Source organism: Nuphar pumila, chromosome 2 (assembly GCF_984573655.1).
Source record: "Nuphar pumila chromosome 2, dmNupPumi1.hap1.1, whole genome shotgun sequence".
Classification (NCBI taxonomy): domain Eukaryota; kingdom Viridiplantae; phylum Streptophyta; class Magnoliopsida; order Nymphaeales; family Nymphaeaceae; genus Nuphar; species Nuphar pumila.
The window spans coordinates 92,513,428-92,533,699 of NC_143250.1; the positions used below are offsets into that span (position 1 = coordinate 92,513,428).

Here is a 20,272-nt window from a genome sequence, read left to right on the forward strand (position 1 = left end):
ACTGTCGAAAAGAATACAAAATTCAGTAGTAAAAAAGCAATCCCAAGTAGAGTACCCACAATCATCATCATGGTAAACTCTCTGCCTTAAAGAAAATGGTGAAAAAACATACCATAGTGCATGGTGTTCCTCATATATCTAATGATCCCTATAAATTAGTTAAGTATATCAAACTCCCAACTAACTATATATATACCATTAAATCTTCTATTTTCATTCAATCTAAAGCCTTAATTTTAAAATTGTTTCTTTGGTTAACTGACTTTGTTTAAATCATTTGCCAAGCTCGCCTTCATCATCAAATCAATTACATACCTATGTTGAGATAGATATAGTATTTTTTTTAGAATGCAATATCTAAACAAAAAGAATACTTCAGATGTATCAAATACTTCATTTCAAAAATACTAGTCAATTTCTTTATGGTATGATCCACATTTTGCAAGCTGTCTCATATCATATAATCATATGTAATACCAATATGCATTCTCCTTGTATAGAGGATGATACAAACAATGTTGCGTCATGATAACTCTTCTCAAAACAAAAAAAAAACTGGCAACAAAACTATATTTTTTTATTCCATACAAAGTCATTCTCAACTTACAAACTTTACCCTCATTATCGGAACACTCTTATGGCAACTTCATATAAACCCCATCATCCAGATCACCATTCAATAAGTGATGGGATCAGGTGCAAACATATTGCACAAATTCAATGTGATGTTACACTTGATCACCATCCATCTAATATTGAGTCTGACCATGACAGGTTGTACAATAAAAGACGGAGGGAGATCATGTCAACGACACATTGAATCTGTGCAATGCGAGTGCACATGATCCTGCCTCATTCGAGGACATTATTTACATCCAGTTCCCATAAGTTTCATTATCTCACTAATGTGAGTAAAGTCCTTATAATGATCATACGAGCTACTAATACAAAGGTTTATGCAAAATCAATTTTGTATTGATGACTGTAACCATTCATCACTAATATTATTTTGCATCTCTCAACCGATTTATCTGCTTTTGACATGATCTTATAAACTCATTTACACCCAACAATATTCTTTCTCAGTGAAACCTTTACTAACTCTTGCTTTCCTTTGTCACACTTTGATCAGGTAAGTACAACTAATATTTTCTTAAAATTCATTACCTTTTAATAATACAAACAATAAAAAACATGTTTAGTATTAAAATATCAAATATTGTTTTTATCGATTGAAAACAGAAAATTTCTGTATTCTTGTGTCATGTTTTTTAAAAAATTACTGAACTTGCCAAGTGACCCCCCCCGTCTAGTGTCATCCAGTCCATGAATCATTGCAACATAGATATATGGTTTTTATTCCTAACCTATGTCATAAATATTACTGATGTTTTAAATTTTACATGTTTCATCAGAACACTTTTACAAACTATTACAATACCTCAAAAATGTGACATTTTCAAAATATCACCTATTTTGAAGACACTGCCTTCTTTACCAAAATATTATTAGATACAAACAACCCTCACAACATATTTTTTTATACTTAATCTGTTTAAATGATTTTATTTATATGTTGTATATTGTTGCATTTCAATCACGTTTTTAGGTTCGGGTTCGGATACAACTATACATTAGGTGGGGCCATTTGTAACCCCATCTGACCCGTATCCGTACCAGATCTGGACCGTCATCGGACCCATTTCTGATCGACGGGTTTTAACTTTAGCCCCAAGAAAGCATAAACCCTAGAGTCCTGTACAGTACTCTCTCTCTCTCTAGCGATCCTCCTCTCTGTCTCTCCCTTTCTCCCTCGTCTCTCTTTCTCGACGCAGAAGAAAGGGGAACCATCGACGGCTAAAGGTTCGGTTAGTTCTTTCGTTGATTTTTCATTATATCCTGCTTCTCAGAGGGTAAGAGTTGAATCTCTGGTCTTCATGCGCTTTTTCCACCGTATGATTGTTCTTTTCCCTTTTTTTTGGTACCAAAGCGATACCCTTATCGATTTTCCGTTGTTTGGTGGTCAAAAAATCGAAGTTTTTTCCTCCACTTTGCTCTTCCTTTAGAGAATCAATGATTATTTTATTCTTCTGTGTTGCCACTCTATCGTTTCCTTCTTTCTGTTTCAGAGCAACTATTCATCTCGTTATTTTTTCCGTTTTGATATTGGTTTCGCTGCAAATCTCCAGAAAGTTGATGATTTTTACTTCACACGCACATACGTATACACACAGATAGATAATGATAGTGTGCTATAACATTGATGTGGGTTGTTTTGTTTTGCCTATTTTTTTTCAGCGAAGATGAACTTCAACAATGTTCGAGTCCCAAATATACCAGGGGGAGGTGCGGCGTCCGCATTGGTGAAGGTGGCACTTCTCGGTGGGCTTGGATTGTATGCGGCAACGCACAGCCTCTACAATGTTGAAGGTGGTCATCGTGCCATCGTCTTTAACAGAATTGTTGGTGTTAAGGACAAGGTTTGTGCTCTTATATATGTTTTGCCGATTCCTTTTGGTGCATCCAATAATGGAAACTTGGTTCATGCTTGTCTTTCTATATAAGAATTCGAGTAGAGTAATATTCGTTTTATATTTGTTGAACATGTGGAAAACTTTCTTATAAGCGTAGATGGCTCTGTATTCACACATTATTATCAGCTATTGTTCTTAGAACAATGAAAACTGCATATTCTTAGAGGGAATATATGAATCCCAATTGGGTTTCCATGCACACCATGGAATATTGCAAAGGTGGTTTAAAACTATTCCTACAAGTTTGACACCATGAGAAGGAGAAGAAAGCTACCATCTCCTTGAAAGGAAGAATATGTTACGGTTTTATTTGGATACTTGATCAATGAATAAGTAGGAAAATGTAGACTCTCACTTTGTGGCCACTCTTCCCCTTGTAATAATCTGCAGTTGATACTTAGTAAGGGTACAGACAAGTAGGTGACGCAATATGTACTAATAGGTTAAAAAAGCAAATGTCTCAGATATTCATGATTACAGAGGGCAGATTTTCGTGTACAGGCTGAATATTGACACCATGTTAGTTGATTTTCTTGTTAAAAAATACAACTAATTAAGAAAAAAAAACTGTGATGCTTTTGTATCATGTATTCGATAAAGCAGTGAGTGGCGTCATTATTCTCGTCAAGGGTATCATCCTACATTATGCTCTCTAAGTTGCAACCTTTAATTCTTTTCCTTTTGTTGTTTGGAAATTGTTTGTATCCATTGCTCTCCATTTGCCATATTTTTTTTTCTTATTTACAAAATGCAATAAATATGTGTAGAGCCTAAATAATCATATAATACCATAATTTTCATAGCTGCTAGGTGTTATTGCTACCAAAACCAGTCATAAAATCATGAGCATTCAATATTCAAGTGTTGATAAATATGGTACCGGTGGCTTTACCATTATTATTAGAAAAATAGAATATGTCATCTATTACATCAGCAAAACCTTTATGGAATATGAAAAGAAACATAACAGGTTGGAAAAGACATGCCTAGCTCTTGTTTGGGCAACTCAAAAGTTGAGACATTATATACTAGCATGTGAGGTTAGAATTTTGTATAGGCTTGATCCGATCAAATGTGTCTTTGAGAAACCAGCCTTGACTAGAAGAATTGCAGGATGACAAGTTTTGTTGATGGAATTTTATATAAAATATGTTTTTTCAAAAAACAATAAAGCAACAAGTCATAGCTAATCACCTAACAGGTCTGCCCATAAATGAGAAAACATGAATAAATGATGATTTTTCTGGTGAGAATATATTGGCATTGGATAAAGAAAAAAAAACAAATTTGGCAGTTGTACTTTGACGGATCGCGAAATATCAATGGATCAGGAATCATATTTGTTATCATCAGATGGTGAAAAGATCCCTTGTGCTTTCAAATTGGATTTTGTGTGCACCAATAGCGTAGCATAATATGAAGCCCTGATCCAATTGAGATGTCTAATCAAATTGAGAGCAAGAAAGATTCATATTCGAGGTGATTCAATGTTGGTGATCCGACAAGTCATAGGAGTATGAAAGGCCAAACATGAGAATTTGACTCCCTAAGTTATTGTCTCAGAGTTGATAAAAAAGTTTGAATCATGCGAATTTTCTCATATTGGAAGAGATGACAACCAATTTGCAGATAGTCCGGCAAACCTTGCTTCCATCACCAAAATGGAGCAAGGGCATTATCAAACGTCCTTCTCTATCAAAAAGCTAGGAAAGCCAGCCTATGAAGATAAAGAGAAAAAAAATTGAAAGATGTCAATTATCAATCCTCAAAAGATGGGAAACCTTGGTTCCATGACATCAAGAAATTTGTAGAAGCGGATGTTGTCACTTCACTTATCATGCACCTCTTGTGTTGATATCACATGACACAATATGGAGACTGGATACACTAGAACACTGAACACTTCATGCACACAGTGAAACCTCATTAGACATGGTCAAAATGTCTTAACTTTCTTTTTGTTTCCCTGCTCTTCATCCTTTTATTTTGTAGTTTTGTTTAATTGTCATTGATTATGTTAAGTTTCAACATTCAACTTAGATTTATCATATTAATGTTTAATCATCATGATGACTTAGAATTCTTCAAGATTTGCACTTTAAAGATGACGCTCATGGTGCCAAAGTCCACCATTTTAGGCCCCTTTGTCCACTCTTTTCTTTATCTCTTAATTCTTTGATCATTGTGCCTGATTTTGATGATTGGAAGTTGCATTCTGACAGGAGTCACTTTGTTTGGTGACCTTAAATTTATGTGACTATTAGCTTATTAGTAGTTGCACATATGTAATATATTCTAATTATTGGTCTCAACTTTCAAACTTTTTGATGAAAGATGGTTTCTTTGTCTCTTGACATACTTTTATTGGTAGGTTTATCCTGAAGGAACACACCTCATGATACCTTGGTTTGATAGACCTGTCATTTATGATGTTCGTGCACGACCTCATCTTGTGGAGAGCACTTCTGGAAGTCGTGATTTGCAAATGGTGAGTGCCATGTAGATCATAAATTGTTATTATTTTTTAACTTATTGATGCAGCATTCACAAGGATGCCCCTACACATACGTATATATTCAAATCTATTAGAGTTCTTTACTTTTAGATAAGTAAACTAGAATCTGGTGTTCTATAATCAATTATATGATAGGTAAGTTTGGATGGTAAAGATGCTTATCTTTGTAGGTTTTCCACCAATATGACCATGTTAAAAGGTGGCATTGAAAATCTCCAAAGGTTTCTAATGGAATCCTTTGCTTCTAGTCTTTTCCTTATGAGAAAACATTTTCCCTTGTGCATCCACCAGATATATATTGTGTGTGTGTGCACATTTTTGCCAACAAAGGTGGCTATGATGAGAATGTTTGTCGTGCACCACTCTGATTAACTTGTGGGTGATGATCATTGAGTTTACCCTCTAATCTGAGCCTCCTTTTCTTTTCGTCTATCTGCAGACACGGGTTAAGGTTTTTCTTTCTGTTTCTTTTCTTTGTCTTCTGTGATCTGCCCTTTTGGGAAGGGGGAGGGAGAGTGTGCTTTTCACAAGTTCTTTTATTTTTGAGTTTTGTTTTAATATATAATCTTGTGCTAGCCCATGTGATATTTGAACCTGAGATCCCTTGGTTGTGATACTGCGATTTAATTTACCATCCACCAATCTCATTTGACCCCATGAGTTATATTAATTGTTATCTATTTATTAATATATATTCTTTACACTGGCTTTGTTAATTTGTTTAAATGTGGAATTTTGATAATGTAAGAAATGAAAACAGAATCAATGAACGTATTTGCATGATCCAGATCCAGATGACGTGGACTAATAGTGCTTTCTCGATAAAACTGGCAATTCTGATGGCTGCCTCCTCGTCCTACCAATGTGGTCCAAAAGTTGTCAGACAGTTGCTGTCTAGTGTGGGAAGCATTGTCTGGGCTGTATCAGGCTGGTCTGATACCCGTAAGGGCTGATCTTTTGTTTTTTTCTTCCAACCATTTTCTGGCCACTCAATGACTGGGAAATGTTTAGAATGGTACCCACCCATGTTGGATGACGGCCAAAAAAGAGAAAAAAAACATCTTTTGAACTAGGTTTTGATAGACGTGGGTTTACCAAAAGCTGAGTTAGTGGAGACCCACATTTTGGTATGTGTGATCCAAATGCTGCCTAAATGTTCCAAAGTGCATGTAGCTTCTTTTCTTGCTCTGTGTGTTCAAATTGTTGTTGAATGAGATGGCATCATACATTCATGCAGGTCAAAATCGGCCTTCGAGTTCTTACTCGACCTGTACCAGATCAATTACCAACAATCTACCGAACACTTGGTGAAAATTACAATGAGAGAGTCCTGCCTTCAATCATTCATGAAACTCTGAAAGCAGTTGTTGCACAATACAATGCCAGCCAGCTGATCACTCAGAGAGAGGTAGGGGCCTGCAACTTTCTAGAATAACCATCGTCATGGTCTCAATTTATGATTTACTGCTCTGCAAATCTCTTATAACTCTACTGTTTGGGTGTCCAGTCAAGTATTCATTTCAAAACTAACTTCGTGATTTAGTTTACACATATTTGAAGATGTTGATCACAAAACACTTGTAATTCAAATATCAGATGTGACTATTTTGCAGGCTGTTAGTAGGGAGATTAGGAAAATATTGACTGATAGAGCAGCAAATTTTGACATAGCCCTGGACGATGTGTCCATCACAAGTCTTACTTTTGGAAAGGAGTTTACTGCTGCAATTGAAGCCAAGCAGGTTGCTGCACAAGAGGCAGAGCGTGCCAAGTTTGTTGTAGAGAAGGCAGAGCAGGACAAGAAGAGTGCTGTCATCAGAGCACAGGTAAAAATGCCCTTTGCATTCATCCTAATGGTTATCTTTTTTGTTGCTGCACAGTGCATATTTATAATTTTTGAAGTCTAGTCAACTACAAGATCATCTTGCTTTCATGTTGGAATGACTTCCAAATGCACGTGACCTTACTGCATCTACTGTGCATAAACGTTTCATTTGTGTTTGCGTCCAGGGTGAGGCCAAGAGTGCTCAGCTGATTGGTCAGGCTATTGCTAACAATCCTGCATTCATTACATTAAGAAAGATTGAAGCTGCGAGAGAGATAGCCCATACGATCTCAAATTCTGCAAACAGAGTGTTTTTGAGCTCAGATGATCTGTTGCTGAATCTCCAAGAGATGAATTTGGACGTCCCAGCAAAGAAATGAAAGAGGTGCTTCTTCCAGCCTTATATTCTTATTGCACTATGTGGTTTCGTTCGTGCACAGGTATACCTGCATCTTGAACTCATATTGTGTGCTTACACTGAGGAAATCCATCCATCCTTTTTACTTTTTGCTTTTATCTCCTTGCTTTTGAGGGGCAGACTGGTATATGATCAGAAATTGAAATCAGTTTGTGCTTCTTTTGGCACTACTGAAATAGATCTTCTTGGACACAAATTGAAATAGTTTTCATAAAAAAAGTTGAAATTACTCCAAGAGAAATCAAAATAGATTGGGAATATAAAATCAATATTGCATTTTTTTTATTTTTTTCGGTTTTCAGTTATAAGATTTTTACTGCCTAATCTGTGAAGTTTGTTAAAAGTAGTTCGTCAGATTTGCTGCATATTTTGACTATTTGTCCATCAATGATATGGCTGATGTTTTCATAAGTGTGATCGATATCAGGGACTAAAGCAGCTTAGTTTTATTTGGCAGATTGCTGACTTATGTGTATGGTCCTCGTAACTAGAAACTTAGTGACTTCCAGCTAGAAACAGAATAAAGGAAAAGAGTGAAAAAAAATACATCATTCAAAATAACACATTATGTAGACGTGAGAATTGATAACAAATCAGCTGAGACATGATTATTTTCAATTTATTGTGAAAGCTTAGTCCTTAATGTAATAACTGCAACTACTAATATGCTTTTAACTGAAAATAAATTTGGGAAAAGATTGACCGCATCATTGATTGGAAAGTTCATGATTCCATTCATTGTCTAAACTGGCTGTGGTAGGATCAAGAGAAAAATAGTTCTTTCTGCTGCAAGCACAGGCCACTATCATATGTTGTTCCAAGGTTACATTTGTAACTAGTGATGTTTTACATGGAAGATCAATTGATGTTGTTTTAGGTTAACCGAGTTATTTATGAACTGCATCAGTTGATGGTCTAAGAGTTGAACAATTCCTTTGGGATGTGTATCACTGTGTGTGAGCATTTCTTATTCGAACAGCATCAACTAATACTATTATGGAATGGTGGTTCGAAAAGGGGCATTGGTTGCTTGGTGAATTTTTGGCGTTGTTGTCCCGTGAAAAGTTTTGTTTTGAGTTATTCTTTCAGAGAAGGGCTCAATGTACAAGCAAAAGGAAAATACCATCTTTCCAGTCCTGTAGTGTTACAATCTTGTCCTGAGAAATTGTGTTACAAATCTGAAGAAATACGATTGCAAATTTCATTTGGTTTATCTTACGATGAGTACAGTGCTCTGGACAGGTTGTGGCAAAAGAAGGCAGAAATTCGTCAGTAGGGGCCAAAATATTCTCGAGCTGGAGGGCTTATGGTTTTTCGTCGTCATGGATTTTATCTTAGCCTCTATTTCCGTTTAGTTAGTTTTGAACATGGGTTTTGTTTGGCCTTATCACAACAGTGACTTTGCAAAACATTTAGGTTAGCCTGGGTTATGAATTTGAATGTGGACCTCGTGTGGTTCTTGTTATCACAGGAGCAGACTTAAAATTGCCCAATCTCAAAGATGGATTGAGTCAGCCCGTCTTTTAGAAAATGTTGCTTAAGCACCTGGTATTTGAGAGAGAGAGAGAGAGACACTGTTCCTTTTGTTGTTCACATGTTAACACCATCATTGATTTGTGAAACTAAGGCCTGAGAAACATCAAAAGCACCCTACTACAATGACATTATCAGCAATTCGTGGCTCAAGCTAATGGAGAGGGCCTAAAGAGGTTTGACGTGGTGACTCAAGCCTAGGCCGTTAAGCAGACTGTCTAGGTTCAAATTTTATGGGCGTCATCCCTTGCACAGGCTGAAATATGGTAACTCTATAAAGGCAAGGGTAAAGCCTACAGAGTTTTATAGAGTTTTGTCAGGACAATAATCACAAGTACTTCTGGCAGAGCCATCCAGTTAGGTCTTTGATTCTGACGACGGTTTGTGTAAATATATAAAAAAAAGCTACTGGGCAGGTATCATTAAGGGTGTTTGGTTTGGACCTAAGTGGAACCAGACTTACCAGATTTTTGGGTATGGTAGCGGGTATGGATCCAAGTCTAATCAGGTCTACTACAAGATATACCATACCCTGACCCGATAAGAACTACATGAACCAGACCTGGATCATACTTGCTAAAATAACATTTTCATTATTTTTACATTGGAAAATGTGGGTCTTAATATAAACGGCTCAGGTCTGGTATAAAATTTCACAAACTATACTTTACTCAATGTATTAATAGGATATTTGGGTCTGGACCTGGGTTTTAATCCGGTCTTCTTATTTGTCACCATACCCACACCCTATAGGGTTTGGTCTGGGTCCCGACCCATCTCTTTGCAATCGAGGTTTCTTGATGACAAGCAAATGGAGTTAATACATCAGACTTTTGACAGCATTCCCGAGGATATTACCCGCTGCTCAAGCTATTGTGGAGGTACCAGTCAGGGGTATGTTCGTGTTAAAGGTTTGCAGGAGCCAAGCATGGAACAGATTCACTGACATTTGGCGTACCATAAATCAATAGTACTTTTCAGCGTGGCATGTTTGCCGTATAATAAAAGAAAAAAGCACATTCTTATTCGAGGTATTTATAAATCATGACAAGGATTGGGAAACAATCCGAGTTAGCTCGCTGCTTATCTCATAAAGATCTCGTTCAATCTCATAAAACAAACTCAGGAAGTGGAACATGAACAATGGATGATACTTGGCTCGCACGACTATTATGAGCTCATTTAGTAGTAAAAAAATATATTTTAAAACATATAATACGTGTAGAACACAAAACTGAACTATTTGATTTGAAAAAATAGGTTTAGTGGTAAAATCTTATTACTTTTGGATCTGAAAATGCATTTTTTATAATTCTATTTCTTCCAGCTCTAAAATGATGGCTTGGTTTGCCACAAGAGTGGGCTCTGCCCGTTTACCACCCCTAATCATGACAACATCAAAGATAGTCTAATTTTTTTTCTAAAACCTTTGATGCAAAATTTTCTGTACTCCCTCTCTCTCAAAAGATGAACCCTCAACTCGTGCCACAGGAAATCATTTCCACCTTTGGCTATAACATTGCATGACTGAACAAAAAGAAGTTAATTAGCCAATAATAGATAGCTGAATTTAACTTGAAATACTTCATCCCAATTTTCAGCAGCAGCAGCACCCTAATATATTAACAGTTAAAAAAACTGTTTACAACAAAAGACTTAAAATAAACTTCACATGCAACAGGAACAACAGAAATCTAACTACAAGAAAAAGATGGTGGGGAAAGTAAACCAACTGCAGCAACAATAGCATAAAGCCGGCAAAAACTCCATCGTTACTTTGTGTAAAGAACATCTTCCCAAGGGTGTCGGTACAGTGGCTGTTTCAATCTCTTCTGGTGGAATGTGTGACTGATATTTCCAAAGCATTAATTAGAATAGAAGAGAGATTATGGGGTAAATCATACACGTGACTGATTGTGAGAGCTGGATTGGTTTGAATTCCTTTCTTTAATCCCGGGAGTCTTTTGATCAAACTCATTCATGTTGTTTGATGGTGCAAATTTTTTCTCATATGGAAAAGAGAAAATGGTGAATCCACGTTAGATATAAGTCATGAGTAACACAGGTTGGAGCACTAATGACTCCAAATGGTTGCATCAAGAAGAAATGCAAACAATGGAAAACTAGTAAGCAGATACCAGATGGTGCATGTGTGATTATCTGTATGTATGTGTGCCAGTATGCTTGTGTGTGTGTGTGTCTGTGTGTTTGGGGGGGGTGGGGGTGGAAGGGGGGTCCAAGTGATAAATGGGAAAACTATCATAAGCTAATGGCCCAAAAGATGCATCAGTAATTGAGCAATGGCCCTTCCGTAGCAACCCGGGAAACTAGGAAGCAAACATTGAGATGTGCGTCCTCATATGGGGAATATCAAACCTAATTCTCCATGAGAAAGTTCAGAAAAACTCACCCAATCAGGCCAATGGAGCGTGCCAGCAAAAACAGACCATTCAGATAACCCATCTCAACAATCTCATCAATTTCTTGCTTGGAAAACATTCCACTACCAGCAAGGAGATCCAGGAAAAGTGACCCAATAGCTCCGTCAACTTTGAGGACCAGATTGTTAGCCTTTGACAGGGTGTATTTCTCTACTTGCACTGCATAGTCCATATATTTTACAGAAGGAAAATGTATGCATATTTTTGCAGCAGCTCCACTCTCTTATCTCTGTTGTCTCCTCTCTTGATTCTTTCATCAAGAAAAAATGGTTTCAGAGGGCGGTTCAACATCTCAAAATAAACTATAAAACATAGATTCGTATGTTACCAAGTAAAGTGGGACCTAACCAAACAAAAGTGAAACATTACAAGCAGTAGAAACAGTAGGCTGCAACAGCAGAGATACTCAACTGTGACCAATGCCAAGAGAATGGATACAATTTACCAATGTTATGCCCTAGCTTCTCGTATATCTGTATGGACTTGTGGCTGCATGACTATACAACATAGCTTAATCTCTGTGTTTTTCAAGACATGTAGCTCATTTTTTTATTAGGTTTTGATGACCATGGCTGAATGTTAGGCAAGTCCAGTTCATGTAAGAGTTTTTGGAGTGACAAAAACTTCATTAACGTCTGATTCTTTGAATGGATGACCTCCCCCACAGATGTATTTAGCACACTCAGGTATACACAGCAACACCTGATTGACTCGCTAAGAGTATTTTCAGGTCTTTCAAGTTAATTGAGTCTTTAGAAAAACCAATTTAATTGATTTGGGAAGAGTCTTTACAAAAGTCAATTCAGCCCTTGGAAAAGCCAATTTAATGAATTCGGCGAGACTCGACCAAGGCCCCACACACACTCATTCTGAATCAGTATCTAGCGGACAAGACTTCAGTCTCAGAACTGACTCCGGGTCAGGCCTGACTTTAGCCATGAGTTATCGCTACAAGACTTTGAACTATCATTTTGTTGGGAATGATAGATGAGAGGAAAAAAGATAGAAAACTTAGTTCACCAATATTTATACAAGTCCATCCATTTATAGGAACCCCCATTGTTGGAGAGCTGTCTAAGAAACAAAATACAGGAAAGACCACTCATTAAAAGAATTCAGGTAACATAGGTTGCTGTGGGAGGAATTGGATTTACTACTGGGATGCAAATTTTCTGGTTGCCTGGGATGCCTACAGAAATGGTGCAAGCCTGAAAGTGTTCCTTGACCACAGGAAATTCAGTAACTACATAGGAACAGAGTAGAAGAAAAAAATATGAATTTGTGTTTTAGTGAAAGTGGTTAAATCAATTGAGTCGCTGGTGGAACCAAAGAAGAAAATTTTTCCCCAAAAATGTAGTAACCCATTAAAATGCGTTAAGACCATAAGGACCCATAATCCACATGTTAGTAAATGCAAGATGGTGATCAAGCAGCTTGCTATACCTGTGACCAATTACAGGAACTCGAATGCCTTTCTTTTTCATACCTTCAACAAACTCATAAGGAGTAAGGCCCTGATATGGTACAGGAAACAAACTTCTTTAGCTGATCTAATCTGTGGTATAGTTACAAAACAACCTAAAATCTGTAGATACTTCAAGACACTATCAAAACTCACCCTATCATACGCATTCTTAAAATACCAAGCATCATCATCAATAGCACCACCAAAACGTGGACCAATAGTAAGCAGGCCTGTCTGAAATATACAAGGATTTATCAACATCCTGGAATATGCATCCTACACTAGCCTTTAGGCATGGGGAAAAAAATGAGAACATTATGCTACATCTTCACCATGATGGAGGAACCCTAAGCTGGACTCAACACAACCAAAATTAAGCTTAGATACAACAAGCAGCAAACCGATTATGTCATGCCCGAGACAAGACTTGAAACTAGATCTTTTCCAGCCCGTGGTAACTATCATATTGTGAGCTCCAGAGACCATGGTCAGCACATAGCATGATGCAAATCTGACAAGTGAAGAGAATTGGGTGAGCTGGAGTGTATGTCAACCAATCTCAAATCCTTGATACAAACAAAGTGTAAGAAAATGGAATCCTCAAACAAACTTCAGATGCTTCTTCACGAATAAGCTCTCTCAAGAACCATAAAGGTTCATACACAAAGCAAACACTTAAGAACCACTAGGGTTCACATACAAAATACTCAAAAGAGAGATTCCAAATGAAAAAGTGAAGAAAATATTTCATTCAAGTGGGACAAAACCCACACAAAAAGTATTAAATACAATATGGGGTAACACCCCATATTTATACATGAAATGAGATGGCAAAGGAGAGTCGTTGGACACTCCAACGGCTCTAAATAGAGTAGTTGGAGTGTCCAACGACTCTCTATAGCTTTTGCTTTTTGACTTAGTCAAAAAGCAAAAGGTCTATGCTATGTCCAAAACAGAAAAATAAAATAAAAGTAAAAAATCTAACTAACATATGCTATTGTAACTAAACTGAAAAAAAGATTACATATTATAGGATATTTACATATGAGATTCTCTATGAAATTACAATTTTTAACACTCCCTCAAACTTACGGTTGAACAACCGAAAGTTTGTCCAAGAGAAAGTGAAATCGAGGAGTAGCGAGTGGTTTGGTAAAGAAGTCTGCCATTTGAAATTCTGATGAGACATACGAAAGATCAATGGTGCCTTGTAGGAATTCCTCACGTACATAGTGGCAGTCCATTTTGATATGCTTGATTTATTCGTGGATTGTCCGATTGCTGGCAATGTAAATGAAACTTTTGTTGTCACAACATAGCAGTGATGCACTTGTACTTGTAACACCCATATCATGAAGTAGTTGTCTCAAGCAGACCACTTTCATGGTAGTGGTAGCCATAGCTCTGTACTCGGCTTCAGTAGACGAAAGAGAGACCATTTGTTGCTTCTTACACCTCCATGAGATCAATGACTCTCCAAGGAACACACACAGTCCAATAGTTGAGTGTCGATCATTTGGATCTCCTCCTCAATCTGCATTAGTATAAGTAGTTAATTCTAGTGTGGAAGTAGACAAAAACAATCCTCTAAAAATGAAAGTTTTAATATATCTAATAATGTGTAACACAACTCCCATATGAACAGAAGTAGGAGTATGCTTAAATTGACTTGCTGTGTGAACAAAATGTGCAATGTCAGGTCTTGTGATGGAGAGGTAAAACAACACCCCAACAAGTTGTCTATAAGGTGTTGGGTTCTCAAGAGGTTTCCCATCGTCAATTTTCATTTTGATGTTCACAACTTCAGAAGTATAAACATGTTTGCCATCTGTGATTCCTGACCTCTCAATAATATCAAGAGCAAATTTAGATTGAGTTAGTAAATAACCTCTAGGAGAATAAACTACTTCAAAACCAAGAAAAAATTTAAAAAACCTAAATCACTAATTTCAAAGTTGTTTTTGAGAATTTTTTTGATATTATCAACTCTCTATTTATCACTTCCTGTGATGATCATGTCGTCTACATAGAGAAGAAGAATGATGATCTCTGCATTAGATTTCTTAATAAACAAAGTTGTGTTAGTAAGACAAAATTAAAAGCCAAAATCAAGCATAACTTTACTGAATTTATCATACCAAGCCTTTGGGACTTGCTTAAGACCATATAATGCTTTATGTAACCGAAGAGATTTTTCTTGAGAAACTTCAATGCTAGGAGGTGGTTCTATATAAACCTCTTCGGCTAGACTTCCATTGAAAAATGCATTCTTGACATCCATTTGAAAGATGTCATTTTTTTATGGAGGAAAGGGCTATTAGAGTTCTTACGGTGGTCATTCTAGCTATTGGTGTAAAGGTTTGTTCGTAGTCTATTTCATATTCTTGTGAATAGCCTTTGGCGACTAGTCGAGCTTTAAAACGTTCAAGAGTGTCATCACTCTTAGTTTTAACTTTGTATACCCATCGACATCCTATGGGATTTTTTCCAGGTGAAATATCTTGAATAGTCCACGTGTTTGGCTTTTCCAAGGCATTTAACTCGGTTGTCGTAGCTTCAACCCATTCTGAATGTTCTTTTGTTGTATTATAGTTTGAAGGTTCTATATAGGAGTGCAATAGGGCAATATATGCTTGATATTTTGGTGAAAAAGATTCATAGGATACAAATTTTCCGGGCACTCTTGACACCCTAGATGATTTTCTGGTTTCTATTTGATCTTGTGCTTTAATATATTTTTCTAGAGCACAAGGTTGCTCTAGATTTCCTCTCCTGAAGTATTGAATGCAATCTGGATGAGATGTTTCAACATTGATTATATAATTTTGATTTTCTTAATCAACTTCTTCTTCATTAATTTTCGGAACTAAGTCCAACAAGGAGTATTCATCCACCTCTCTAGGGTTTTTAGTTTCAAAGAAACTTTTATTTTCTAAGAAAGATACATTTTGTGACACATATAACTTCCTAGTTCTGAGATCAAGGCATCTATAGCCTTTCTGATTGCTTGCATAACCAAGGAATGCACAAAGAATGGCCCGAGGGGAAAGCTTGTCATTTTTGTTAGAGAAAACAAAACATTTGCAACCAAATACTCTTAATCGCGAATAATCTGGAGTTTGTTTAAAAAGTTTTTCAACAGGTAATATATTTTTTAAGAAAGATGATGGCATTCTATTAATGAGATACACTGCGGTTAGCATAGCTTCGGCCCAAATTTTTTTAGGAACTTGATCAGTAATGAGCAGAGTTCTTGTTATTTTTATGTGTCTATATTTTCGTTCTGCTAAACCATTTTGTTGTGGAGTATATAGGCATGACTTTTGATGTAAAATTCCATATAAATTTAAATAATCGCTAAATTCTTTTGATAAATACTCTCCCTCTGAATTAGTGTGAAATATAGAAATATCATTCTTAAATTGGTTCTTAGCCAGTTTATGAAATATTTGAAAATGTAAAAATACTTCGGATTTAAGTTTGAGAAAATAAATCCAGGTATGTCTTGTAAAATCATCTACAAAAATGACATAGTATGAAAACCCTCATTCTAATATGACAGGTGCAAGACCCCATACCTCTGAATGTACTAACTCAAGAGGTCGAGATGAGATAAAATTTCTTTCTTGAAAGGGTAATCTCTTTATTTTTTCAAGAATACATTTTTCACATTTAAATGTCTCAGAATTACAAAAGTTTTTCATATTTGGAAAAAACTAAATTTTGGATATGTTAGGATGACCAAGTCCCTTGTGCCATAAATCCAAGTCTGTTTTTTGAACATTACAACAAAACGTATTCTTGAAAATTTCCAAAAAATCAATGTAGTATAGGCCTCCTTCTCTATGGCCTTCCCCAATCAACTTTCTTGACTGGTGATCTTGCACTTGGCAACCACGAGAAGAGAATGAAACGTTATATCCATAGTCAGATAATTGAAAAACGGATAAGAGATTTAAGTTCAATTTTGGAATATATCTAATTTAAGAAATATGAAACCCTTTTAAGTTTTGAGAAGTTTTTTCAAAATTCCCTATTGCTTTAATTTCTAGTGATGTTTCATCAACAGTAAAAACATTGGACCCATTTGAATTATGACATTCAAATAACATTTCAATATTCAGAGTCATATGAAAAGAAGCATCTGAGTCAAGAAGCCATAGAGTTTTACCTGGATCGAAAGGGCTAACTGAAGAGACCGCAACTCCTGGAGATGAAGATGCTCCCTTGAATAGAGGTCCAAGAGCTTCCATCAATTGTGTCAGAGACATGCTTCCAATGAAAGATTCATTTGATTCTTCTAGTGGTCTGACGGTGGCGACCTTTTTCTCATAAGGCCTTCTTAATTTTAGGCAATGGGTTTTTGTTAAAATATGTATATATATATATATATATATATATATATATATATATATATATATATATATATATACTGATTCCTTTTTAGTGAAATACCCGATAGGGGTATTCTTGTAAAACCACTATGTATTTTTCCTTTTCACTTTTTTCCTTTTTTCTTTTTTACTTTTTTTATTTTTTATTTTTCTACTCTTTATAAGACCACAAGGGCCCCACTCTTGTAGTCGTTGGGGCCCCAACGGTCAGATTTCTGACCGTTGGGGCTCCCAACGACAACAAGGGAGCCCCCTTGTGGTCCCTTCTTTGAGCCTCCCTCCTCTATAAATAGAGGAGGTATTCTCCTCTTGTAGGTATGGGTTTTTCACCCTTCTCTTCCTTTCTTCAATAAATCCAACTTATGACTTTAAGTCATTTTCTACTTTTGAGAGTTTTGTGTGTGCACTTATAGTGTTTGTGTTCTTGGCTCTTAAGGTCACTCTTAAAGAGTGCTTTTACTCCATTGGAGCTTCCGCCTCTTTTCATTACATGGTATCAGAGCTCAGTTGGTGATTGGGCTTCTCTTTATTATCTTGGAACGTGTGCCTCTCAAATTTTGAGAAGAAAGGAAGGATTTGGTGCCGATGGAACGTGATTCTAAAGTGGAGCTTTCTTTTAAGCTAAATGGGTCCAACTATCTCATGTGGGCCTCCGCGATGAAAAATCATCTAAGCGGTAAAAAACTTTGGGGTTATGTTATGGGAACTACTTCCGAACCCTCTCTTGTTCTCACTAAAATCGAAAATGAGATTGAAAAAGCTTTAGATGGCGATGAACGCATCAAAGCTATCAATGACCATCAATCCAAAGTTGATGATTGGGAAAGTAACCATGCCAAAATTTTGGCATGATTCATGAACAATGTTGACCTTAAAAATTGTGCTAATATTGCCAAATTTAGAAGGTCCAATGAGTCATGGTTTTTTCTTAAGGGTATGTATACCCAAAAGGATCTTGCTCGACAATTTTTTTTGTCAAGAAAAAATCCGTTCCACCAAACAAATGGATATGAGTGTCCGGAACTACTTTAGCTCTCTAACCCCTCTTTGGGATGAACTTGCTCTTCTTGAGCCTAAATGGGTGGCTCCGGAAGATATTGAATTAAGAAGGGAACAAATTGAAAAAGAGCACTTCTTTCAATTTCTTCATGGTCTTCGCCTGTAATTTGAACAAGTTAGGGCATCTCTTCTCCATATAAGCAAAGCCTTACCTATTGAAGATGCCCTCACCAAAATATGCCAAGAAGAAACTCGACTTGGCTTAAGCATTAAGAATGATGAAGTTTTGGTCGTTACTAGGCCCAGATCAAATGTTAAAGTCTATAGACCTCCTCACTTCAACAAAAATAGTAATGGGCCTAGAAATGGAATAATATGCCATTATTGTAATGAATCGGGACACATTAGGTCGGTTTGTCCCAAACTTAAAGGAAAAGTAGCAGCGGTTGGAGAAAATTATCCAAAGAAGGAAGAAGAAAATGCCAAAGAGGGAAATATCAAAGAGACTCTTAATCACATCTCTGAAGTTCTCCAACATCTTCTCAAGACTTCTTCCTCAACATCTGGAGCCGCCATCGCCTACTCTTCATCACCTCCCGGTATGTGGATACTAGACTCCGGTGCTTCTTTTCATATGAGATCTCATAAAAACTCTCTTTCAAATGTGTTTTTCGAACCCATATCCTCTTATGTTTCAACGGCCGATGGAACATCATTAAAAATTGAAAGTATTGGAACGCTTGATTCTCAAAAAAATTTCGTTTCTAAAGTAAGAATCGTTCCAAAAATTAATTTAAATCTTTTTTCAGTTTCTCAAATCACCGATCATGGATGTCAATTCTCTTTCTCACCTAAAGATTGCACCGTGCAGGATCTCCAGTCAGAGAAGCTGATTGGGCAAGGCCATAGAAGGGGTGATCTCTATTTTATGGACTTTTTTACTCTTCCATCTAAATCTTCTTGCAATCTTGTAAAAGACAAAAGTATTGGAATTTGGCATGAGAGACTTGGTCATCCAAATTTTGTAAAAATGTAAAATGTCTCTTTTTCTGTTTTTGAACAATACTTGTAAAGACAATCACATGACTTGTAAAGATTGCATTTTTGGGAAATCTAAAGCTACTCCATTTCCTCGAAGAAGTTACTTTACCACTCAGCCATTTGAACTTGTTCATTCCGATGTGTGGGGACCTTCCCCTATTTTGTCTAAAGGAGGATTTTCGTATTATGTGGTCTTTATTGATGACTTCACTCGAAAATGGAATTTGTCATCAACGTTCTTGTCCCAACACTTCGCAACAAAATGGTCTTGCGAAAAAAAAAACATAGACACATAATAGAAACTACAAGAACGTTATTAATTTCAAAAAATATCCCAAAATCCTTTTGGGCCGAAGCGGTTCTAACCTCAACGTATCTTATCAATAGAACCCCTTCATCCTCTTTGAAAAATCTTTCTCCATTTGAAAAACTTTACAATATGTCTCCCGATTATAAAAGACTAAGGATTTTTGGATGTAAATGCTTTGTTCTAACTCACAAAAATGATAAACTTTCGCCTAGGGCTATTGAATGTATTTTTTTGGGATATGGCAAAAAACAAAAAGGTTATAGATGTTTTGACATACTCAAAAACAAACTTTATATCTCAAAAAATGTCACATTCCTTGAAGAAGAAAATGGTTTTTTGCACCAACCAAATGAAAATATTGATTATTCTTTTTTATTTGACTTATTGCCTCAAGAAAACATCATAGATGATCATATTGATCCTAGTGAACCCCTTGGTGAAAATCATTTTGAACATCCAAATGATGATCAAAACTTAGAAGAAAATGTTTCAAGACAAATACAAGTCTACTCTAGAAGGAATGAAAGAAATCCACCTTGTGCCCTTGAAAAATTTTCTCAAAGTGAGTCAATCGAAGAGACCTCTCAAAGAAAATCAAATCAGATTTCCAAAATACCCAATAGATTTGTTTCTTATGATTTTTTTTCTCCTAACTATCGATCATGCCTACTTGCTCTTCACTCCTTTCATGAACCATCTCATTACAATGATGCTAAACAATATGCTCATTGGAATGGAGCTATGGAACTAGAACTTAATGCTCTTAAAAGGGCGCAAACTTGGGAAATCATTGATCC

The 20,272-nt window shown here is 36.3% G+C and overlaps 1 protein-coding gene across 5 annotated transcripts; it reads left to right on the forward strand.

The window, feature by feature from the left end:
- The first annotated feature begins 1,668 nt into the window (after positions 1-1,668).
- On the forward strand, positions 1,669-8,937 carry LOC149846122 (prohibitin-1, mitochondrial-like). Of its 5 annotated transcripts, none has more exons than XR_016430249.1 (7): positions 1,669-1,863; positions 2,299-2,480; positions 4,906-5,022; positions 6,287-6,457; positions 6,663-6,875; positions 7,060-7,314; positions 7,750-7,999. XR_016430249.1 is itself a non-coding variant. In XM_089996185.1 (7 exons), exons 2-6 carry the CDS (start codon positions 2,304-2,306, stop codon positions 7,252-7,254), a joined length of 873 nt encoding a protein of 290 aa, XP_089852311.1. In that variant the 5' UTR covers positions 1,669-1,863; positions 2,299-2,303; the 3' UTR covers positions 7,255-7,259; positions 8,523-8,937. The 5 variants fall into 5 exon arrangements, 4 of the variants coding, with proteins under 4 accessions (XP_089852311.1, XP_089852310.1, XP_089852309.1 ...); XM_089996185.1 differs by lacking the exon at positions 7,750-7,999 and adding an exon at positions 8,523-8,937 and having other exon boundaries at positions 7,060-7,259; XM_089996184.1 differs by lacking the exon at positions 7,750-7,999 and adding an exon at positions 8,535-8,937 and having other exon boundaries at positions 7,060-7,259.
- The last annotated feature ends 11,335 nt before the right edge of the window (positions 8,938-20,272 follow it).